The sequence below is a fragment of the Frankliniella occidentalis genome, unplaced genomic scaffold (assembly GCF_000697945.3).
Source record: "Frankliniella occidentalis isolate FOCC.00 unplaced genomic scaffold, Focc_3.1 Scaffold10, whole genome shotgun sequence".
Taxonomy (NCBI): domain Eukaryota; kingdom Metazoa; phylum Arthropoda; class Insecta; order Thysanoptera; family Thripidae; genus Frankliniella; species Frankliniella occidentalis.
This window is the reverse complement of record NW_026267140.1, coordinates 560,573-569,800: the sequence shown is the minus strand read 5'-3', so window position 1 is coordinate 569,800 and position 9,228 is coordinate 560,573. Positions and strand designations below refer to the sequence as shown.

General features: G+C 40.7%; 2 protein-coding genes across 5 annotated transcripts in view; one reads left to right on the top strand and one right to left on the bottom strand.

Annotated features, from left to right (window-relative positions):
* The window catches only part of LOC113203973 (blood vessel epicardial substance-like), a 36,014-nt gene extending 32,455 nt beyond the window's left edge, over positions 1-3,559 (top strand). The window contains exons 4-7 of the mRNA XM_052277529.1: positions 349-457; positions 975-1,086; positions 2,231-2,461; positions 2,716-3,559. Coding sequence (XP_052133489.1) covers positions 349-457; positions 975-1,086; positions 2,231-2,461; positions 2,716-3,146 — 883 coding nt within the window. The 3' untranslated portion in view covers positions 3,147-3,559. The remainder of the gene's footprint in view (positions 1-348; positions 458-974; positions 1,087-2,230; positions 2,462-2,715) is intronic.
* Positions 3,560-5,213: 1,654 nt separating this feature from the next.
* LOC113203974 (uncharacterized) lies at positions 5,214-9,133 on the bottom strand. Of its 4 annotated transcripts, none has more exons than XM_026418955.2 (7): positions 8,996-9,133; positions 8,411-8,549; positions 7,941-8,305; positions 7,471-7,525; positions 6,563-6,899; positions 6,154-6,472; positions 5,214-6,030 (listed from the first exon to the last, which is right to left on the bottom strand). In XM_026418955.2, the coding sequence occupies exons 2-7, from the start codon at positions 8,535-8,537 to the stop codon at positions 5,539-5,541; spliced, it is 1,695 nt and encodes a 564-aa protein (XP_026274740.1). In that variant the 5' UTR covers positions 8,538-8,549; positions 8,996-9,133; the 3' UTR covers positions 5,214-5,538. The 4 variants fall into 4 exon arrangements, with proteins under 4 accessions (XP_026274740.1, XP_026274741.1, XP_052133490.1 ...); XM_026418956.2 differs by having other exon boundaries at positions 9,004-9,089; XM_052277530.1 differs by lacking the exon at positions 7,941-8,305.
* Between the last annotated feature and the right edge of the window lie 95 nt (positions 9,134-9,228).

Here is a 9,228-nt window from a genome sequence, read left to right as displayed (position 1 = left end):
AAATCATAAAAGTCAAATAAATTTGATCAAAAAGTCAAAAAAAAGTCAAATAAAAGTACAAAAAAAGTCAAAAAAAGTCAAAAAGTCACGGCCCAAAAAAATCGACTAAAAGTAGGTGTACGTCCAGAATCGGAGTGATGTACCCCTCGGTTTTCTAACTTTAAGTAAACGTATTTTCCAACTAAGGGAAGAAATTAGCTGGTATGACAGAACTTTGTGTATCGTTAATCACAATATCATGTGTATAACTTCACTCCCTCGTATATTCCTAGAACAGGCTAGTAAGTCGCTAGTTCATAGACCTGTAGAACTGGTCCTTAGTGCCGGCCGCCACTCCCCGTGTTGCAGGCTGGCCGTTAGCTGTGACGGCACACACCTGCATCACATCAACATCCACCAGTTTGTGGACTCACCCGAGTGGGAGGCGAACCACGACACGAGCGAAAACACCTTCCAGGTAACAGAGCGCGCCCGCAGAGGGGCCGCGAGAAAACTGATGGCAGGTTGTCTTCGTACGTTTTGAAAAAGTACATAGAGTAGACGTCATAAATAGAGTAGAAAAACAGCAAGTACCAATTAGAGCCAGAGTAGAATTTTTGTTGTGTTTTTCTCTTTGCTCTTTTATTATGATATAAATAACTTCAACTTCATTCGATGGTGCATTATCGTGACAAGATTGTCAAAAATGAAGTAAACCTAACCGCATCCAAGGGGCAAATCTCGTGGGGTTTCCAAGAAACTCCAATGGTGGTCCTGAACCCAGCATGAGAGGGCGAGGGCAACTTAACTTACATATTTTTTTCCGTGTATAGTCCAAAACCCGGGATTCCCTCTGTTCTTTTTATTCGTAAAATACCTCATTAAATGTGATTCTGAGGGAAACATTAAAATGGATGACATAATCATAAAGTCGCGCTGCTCGAAGAGCTCCCCTGCAGACTAATAACTAGGTGGCCGGTATTTGTATGTTGAAGGTTACCATCTCTGCTGAAGAAGAGAGCGTGTACATGTGCTGGCCGAGGATGAAGCTGTCACGCGTACTGAGGCACCGACCGCAGGTGCGCATCGTGCTGGACACCCTCATAGGTGAGGACTACGTCTTACGTACGCAGTAACCTGTGTCGGTGGGACCAGAGCATCTACAGCCGCAGGGTAGACCTGTTCCCAAAACAATCTTTTCCCGAAGGTCGCAATGCGGTCGCAATGAGGGAATAATTTTGTTCTTTCCAGAAGAAATAACCTTTGTTAGCTATACCTTGTCGCATCTCCCAACGAATCCGTAGTGGATGTCTGTCAAAAGAAAATGACGTAGACCTTCGTCCCATCACTTTCTTCTATGTACACGAGCACCAATTAAATTGTCAATTTGTACTTGTAAATGTGGACGACTCAGTCGGAGTAGGGGTGGAAATTTTTAGGGCAGTTTACGGTTACCTCCATATGTCGTGACAAGTGGGCGTAGTTTACTGTACGCTACACCTCTCTTTTTCCGAAAGAAAACAGAACAAGGAGTGTAAACTTAAATGCGAGCTTCAATGAATGCTCCAGGAAGTGACGCTATGCGCTTGTTCCGAAAGTACGTCCCTTTTTAAAAAATGTTTAGATTCATTCGGCAAATAAATTACGGGACCTCGGTGCCTGCGAGACTTAGGGTAGGCCATCCCGCAGTACACGCGTGCACTGCATGCAATATATTGCCAACGTACCAGGCGCTATGATAGCTTGCAAAGGCTGAACGGACGGCTGGGCTGAACTTGCCTCGTCCATAACGGCATTTGGCGGACAAACTTTCTGGACGATTCGTGGCGGTACAAGGGGACAGGTCAAACATTGGGCGCGACGTGTCGTCGGCTCCACGCAGCTGACGGCGGGTTCACTGTTAAAAAATCCTACAGGAAATTCTACAGTTTGCCCTGTCAATTTGTCGCTACGGTGGCGACTGTAATTTTTGATTACAGTCTACTCTGTACAGGATGTACTGAACTTCGCAAACCGCCTTTTTGGTCAACACAGCACTTGACTTCAACACTGAAGTACAGCCCATATCATAACAGTCTGGCCTGTACATAAAATATACAGGACGCCCTGTAGTCAAACTGTAATTCCTTACAGCATTTTTAACAGTGTTGCATACCCAACGTCGCCCAGCGTCTTTTCTCCTTCGACCGTGTGTTAACGAAATGCAAAGTTAAGACCAGTCCCTAACGTTGACGTGCACCTTCCCACGCAGGCAAGGACATCACCCATAAGCTGTACTCGCTCAACGAGCACATGCACGGCAACGACCGCGCCCGTGCGCGGGCGGCGCGCTCCGAACACTGGCGGCGCAGCATGGCACGCTCCGTGAGCGTCGACGCCGTGCACACCGGCACCCGCGGCCACGTGCGCTCCGCCGCCTTCAAGAGCGCGCGCCGGGAGAGGGCCACCAGCGCGGCGCAGCAAGGCGACGAGGGAAGAGACGGTAAGCGACTCGAACTGCTGCACCAAAACGCAGTGCACACGGCGACGGGTGCCCAACTCGAAAAATCATTCGGACATCGTTTCGGTACCGCTTGCGCGGGTCATTTCTCACCGGGTGGGGATTACCAAACCTTGATAGGGATTATCAACTCTGGGTGGGTGTACTTGATTACCTTCAGTTGGGGATGCCTCGAGTGCACCTTTGTGCTGCGAACACTAGGACTCACACTGACACTGGTGCCCACCTGTTTGCAGTGCTTCAGTCGCCGGTGCGCGCGGGCCAAGCGCAGTGCTGGATCCCGCTGGTCGCCAACCACTTCCCAGTGACGTCGCCCTTCACGGACGCACAGGGTCAGCCCCAGGCCCTCACGGCGGCGATGGCCAACGCGCCTGGTATGGCGGCTGTCTCTGGATTGCCACTGACGACGTTACCTGCCGGTGTTCCGGGTGTCCCAGTGTCCGGAGTCCCGGGACTAGGACTGCAAGTGCCGTCAAGCATGGCCCTAGTGCCTGTTCCGGTCATCGTGCCCGTCCTAGCTCCGCCGCCAACCCTCCACCAGGCACGGAATCGTTCTATGCGCCGGGCGGGGGCCGGTGTTGGAGTAGGAGTCGGCGTTGGAGTCGGAGTGGGAGTCGGAGTGGGGACGGGCGCCAGCGGGGTTAAGTTTGAGGCGACTCCGGTATGACGGCAAGCTCCCAACCTCACGCCGAGCCCAGGCCTCAGCCCGTCGGAGGGTGCTGCGGCAGGCACTGAAAATCTTAGTCTAGACTGAGCGAAAGGCGAACAATCAACGGAGAGAAAATATAATTTAACGAACAATGAATGGAGAGAAAAAAAAAATGTGAACAATGAATGGCGAGAAAACAACTAAAGGCGAACAATGAATGGAAAGAAGAATTGAAAGGTAAAGAGAGAAAAATGTAAAGGTAGGCTAATTGTAACGGCAGCAAAAATGTGTGTTTTTACTAATAAAAAAAAGGCATGCTGCATCGTTCAAGAAGCATATTTTCAACAAATAAAAAAATAGCAGCAATGCGGTTGAATATGTGATATGCATATACTCATATGAATGAATAAAATCCATATAGTATAAAAATATATTTGTGTGTTAGTGATGGACCTTATAAACTCAAATTGTTTTGATATCTGCATATTACGCTAAATGTGGTTGTGCTTTGTGTGTTGTGTCCCACCTAGATGTTGAAATGAAAACTGATATTCAATGTGCTGGTTACTTCAAAAATACCTAATATAAGATACAGACCCAGTGAGAAATGATCAATCGAAAATACATCAATAGGACGTAAAGTCGTCACAATATCATCAAATTTGTGGCTATATTTTCATAAAGATCAGATCATTGACGTCAAATTGATGTCTTTAGAATTGATTATTTCTCACTGAGGAGCCACTAAAGATGGAAAGACCAACACCAAATGAGGATTAATAAAAAAACTAGGGATGTATAATAGTGAGGTAGCTAACAGAGGAAAAAGAATAGCATGTGGAACATTAACTTTCTGATAGGTCTTTAGTTTCACGCCCCTAGGTGATACCAGAAGAAGGGGTAACGGCTTGACTAATCAGGAATCTTCATGTTTTTCCCACCCTTCTTCTTCTTCCTCTGTTAGCTGAACCACACTATAGACTTAAGTTGGGAAATTAAGTAATATTCAACTACCCTATTCTGGTTAGATTATTTGCCTGATGGCAATCTTTAGGCTATGCCAATTTCTGTGTAACATTATGCATTCTGCTGAAATGAAGTGGAAAGAAAGTTAACTTCTGCTTCAGTTCTCTTTGGAAATAACATTCAGCATCTCACAACACATTCATGCATGATTGATGAGATTGAGATTTATCAAAACAACAGAAATGGAAAGAAAGGTTCTTTCTGAGAATCTTAAAAAGTTCACATAGTAAAACATATGGCATCCTCTAAGAGAGAGCCAAAGTTTTGCATGAAAAAGAAGGCCAAAATGTAGCATTCTTTGAAAGAATGCCAAAATGTTGGCAAGCAAGACCAGCCATGTGTATTAATAGCAGAAGCATTAAAAGAAACAGACCTTTCTTAAAATGCATATCTACAGAAAACAAACTGAAAAGACTTGCATTTAGTGTATTAATACATAAACATACATGTTATTAAACATAAATGACTGACAGATTTCCACAAAATGCTGCCAAGATTCCAAAGAAAACTGTGTTTAAAATACTTTCATGCTCAATGAAGATGGCAAAGCCTAAACACATTCCTCATCTCATGAGACAAATCATTAAAAACTATTAAATTGGATAATCAAAGCCTTCGTCAATGTTGTCAGAAAAGCTGTAAAGTTGTTCAGTAGAAACAGCAAAAATTTACGCAATGTTTGTGATACCATGTGACCTTAGATAATGTACATAAAGTAGGTAACATATTACATTGTATGACCTATTTCATAACTAATGCATGTTTCATATGAAATTTAATGTTTAGAATGTGTTTGAATGGGGCACCTGCTAGAAAACAAATCAAATATCATGTTGGCACAAAATTTGTGTACAGAATAAACAAATCACATTGATTAACTCATTTAAGGGTCACTCATCAATGAGGTATGTGTGTGTATATATGTAAAAGAGCAAACTCAAATTTGTATAAGCTTTGAAATAAAAAAATATGTGTTGCAAATAATTTTCATCAGTGTCCAAACACAAACTTTTAGGTCAAGAGCGATTCAGGGAGAAGTGCAATGAAAAATACGAGGAGAACCCTTATTTGTAAATATAATATACAAATAAAATTATTGTGAAATAAGCAAATAACAGATACAAATCTCGGATGTCATACAAATAAGTACATACTTCACCAAGTAATTATATGGATTGACATGAAAAAAAGAATATTGATTGTTTTTGATACATAGATAATACACATTGTAAGGATTGTACAAATAATATTGGGATTTAGAAAATATTACTTCAAAACAGAAACCTTTATTAACAGCACATCAATATTTTCAATTTTGAAAGTACTGAAGCCAGTATATGCGAGTCAGTTCTTCACTTCTAGGTCTACATTAGTACAGCTGGAACTATTTTCGATCTTCCCAACATTTCTCCTTGACCTCTTCAGGCCAACAGAAATGTACTTCAATGTTTTCAGTAAAAAAGGCATCTATTATAAGAGTCCAAACTTTTCGAGTAGCAAGCAAAACCTTTGGATCGTCGAACGCTTCAAAGCCTATATACCACAAATTGGACTTTTTCACAACCCTCTTCAAATCCTGAAGGCATTTACCAATTGCCGAGAAAGATACGCTTTCATTATGACGATCTTTCACGACTAATCCAAAAATGTTGGCCGAACGACGTACAGTATGGTACAGACTGCCTGAACCTTGTTTGTGGCTTAAATAATCTGACTCAAACCCATATTTTGCGACCAACCTCTGGATAGTTGGAGTAATAAAATGATCTTTACTGGCAATAAACACAAGAGCACAATCAACTGGGTTCAATTCTGACAGCGGTTTTGGAGTATGCACAAGAGATAAGTTCCACTTTTTAGGGGGAGCGCCTTCAGCCTGTGTGCAAGAAAATTGTGATCTTTAAATAATCTTTGAGGGAGAAAAATAGATATTTCAAAAAAAAAAAAAAAAAAAAAAAAGGCAAAGTTCTTCTATAAAGTAAATAGGTACAGTACTTACTTCAATTGAGCAAACTGTTATCTCAATCTGTGTGTTTGCAAACTGTTGTTTAAGAAGATTAGAGACTTTCTTCCAGTCAAGCTGATCACGACCACAACCTATCTGTGGAATAGCAATTTCCTTGATTTTATGTTGAAGGCACAGGTCCTTCCACTCTACAACTGACTTTTCAAAGTCTTCCCACTTGGGTTTACCAGTGCTACATAGCTTAGTCACAAGATAGTAAATGTACTGTCCCGAATTCTGAATTTTCAGAAAAGCTACCTGGCCAGGATTCTTGTTTTGGTCTAACAGCTCTGGGATATTCCTGAATTTCTTTCTGGAAATCAGTTGATACAGTTAAAAAAAAAACTCAAAAAGGCATAACTATTGTATGATTACTAACTTTGTGGGATTTAAATGTTCTTACCTGAATTCAACAGCAATACCAGAACTCATTATAAAGTCTGAACCCACACAATGAGCTAAAGCATGACTTTCAGACATTTTAAAGAGATCACTTTTAATTTCTTTTATTACTGTTGTTTCCAAACTCCTGCTCTCTGCTGATGAACCTCCGAGGGAACTTTTCTCTTCAGAGGGTCTTTGGAGCTGTTGCCTACTGGGACCAAAATCTCTATCATTCCTAGATAATGTCTCTCTCTTTAGTGGCTCTCCGTGAAGATTTGGCGGTTCAGAGGATCTTTTAGGTTGTTGTTTCTTGGGATGAATGTCTCTTTTATTTGAGGATGAGTTTTGTTGTTTGCCTGTCCAAGAGAAAATTTTACCACTTAAATTCATGAACAAATGACTGAAGAAAAGCACCAAATTTGTTGTATGTACTATGAAGGGCTGCCACATATGTAAATTGAAAATATGTCAGATAACTGTAAGAATAACAAAAAAGTAAAAAATTGATAGGTTGAGGTGAATTATCAGCATATCATTCACAAGTTGGGTTGCCACAAGTACAGAAAATTGAAATTCCTAGACTATTTAATACAACCTTGATGAGAAGGCAAAGATAGGCGGTCTAAATGCGTTTAACAGGGTCTATGCAGGGAAAAAAGCTACATGTTTATTGTTTGCAATGCAAAGAGTAAAGCAATGCAATGTCCTAGTCATTCAAAATAGCAAGTCTAGAAAAAAAAAGAAGAAAGAAGAAAAAAACTTGAGCAAACCAATAGAAATTTGCTGGCTGTTCTACCCTGGCATGGCTTTCAGTTCCCTGACATGTGGCAACGTTGCTACACCTACTAGCAGCAGCCCTCATATTTCAAGACACTTCACGTTTTGCACTTTCTCTCAAAAATGATTCTGTACTACTGATACTCTTACTTGGAGATTCCTGCCATGAATAGTTTAAAGTGTCCATGAAACAATTACTAGTACTCTGAAAAAAGAAATGAAGGAATTTCTGTTATCTTTTCACCTTTGATAAACTGATAAAAAGATTAACAAATCATTTAAGTCAGAACCATGTTAATTGGTCTAGAAATTACCAATCAATTACATAAATTAGATTTGAATCAATTTTTACTACATGTTAATGGATGTTTACTTACCCAGGTAGCACACCAGTGCATGTTAAAAGACATACAAGCTGCACTCATGTTTTAAAAACACACTGCACAGTGAATGCTCTATTCTACCACTATTTGCTACCTGGGTACACTACATTATCAAAAGCAATAGCAAGCCTGAAAACTAAAGCTCCCAATAATCAAAGAACAACATTACTAATACTTCAATTCTACACAATCTAGAAACATGCAAAATTAATAGATAACGCAAGATAAGAGACTTACAGTCGGTAATGAGCCTTCAAAACTTTCCTCAGAAATGTCTGTAGAATGGGAGACTTCAACACACACAGAGGAAAATTCTTTGACCAAGTTTGAATTTTCATCTTCAGACACAGTTAACTTATTGTCAGCAAATGAATCTCTCTCTTCAAGTCTATAATAACTGTTTACAGAAGATGCATTTTTCTCCAAAAGCTCTTGAAGATTTAAACATTTTTCCCTATATTTTTCTGCCTCATTTTTCAGATAAGAAATCTGATTATGACATAAAGTAAGCTCACAATCGCGTTTTTCAATTTCTTGAACTTTAGAAGTCAGCATTAAAGAAATCTCTCGGTGAGAGTTTTTAAAGTAATTTAGCTCACTCCCTAGTACGAAACAATTGGTGCATACAGGTGCAGGTTCATAAGAAGCTGGAAAACTCCAAGAATATGCTGGTGAAACATTCCAGGCAAACACATCACCTGGTATACCTTGATAGTATGTGTTCGCCATCCTGGGTCCATGACTAAATTGGCCAGGATCTTCATTTGAGGCTCTACTTCTTCCTGTGTCTCGCTGTTCCCGTACCCTTCCTGGCAATTTATCTTGATGCTCCATATTCAATCAAACCTGGGCAGAAATAGCAACACTAATCAGTCTACAAACATACAACATTGGCTAGACCTGTCGATAAAAAAAAAGAACATTTAATTTCATAGTGGACCTATAGGTATAGGAAACAGGAAGGGAGGAGGAAACAAGAACAAGAGGGGAATACCCTGGTCTGTCTGCACTTGATACTGTCACAAGAACGATGCAAAGTAATAAGAGACTTTACGGCATTATGGAAAAATAAAAAATGATATGAAATTGACGACAAAGTAAAAGTACTAATTCAGAGAAATTGAGTCAAACGATTTTAATTGTGTACTAGGAGGAGGTTATGGTGTGATCAAAGTACAAATGTTACAAAAGCACATTTTTATCATATTATAAACATTTAAAAAGATCATTCCATGTAAAAATCGTCATCTAGATCGTTAATACGTAGCATCGAACAGGTGGTAGTGACGTACTTTCTTAAAATTTCGCAGTAGATTTCACCACTCTCTCCACTCCTTCACTACACTGTCACTGTGATCGCGGTCGTGGTCCGGCTCCGGTTCCGCGCGTTCCCCGCTCAGTTTGGTCCTTGGTCCAATCGTATGAATGGTCAAGAAGCTCAGACACCCGGCAGAAATAGGATTAGGAAAGTGCACTTTTCTTCTGTTTTTTTTGTTTTTTTTGTGATTGAAACAACAGTAGCAAG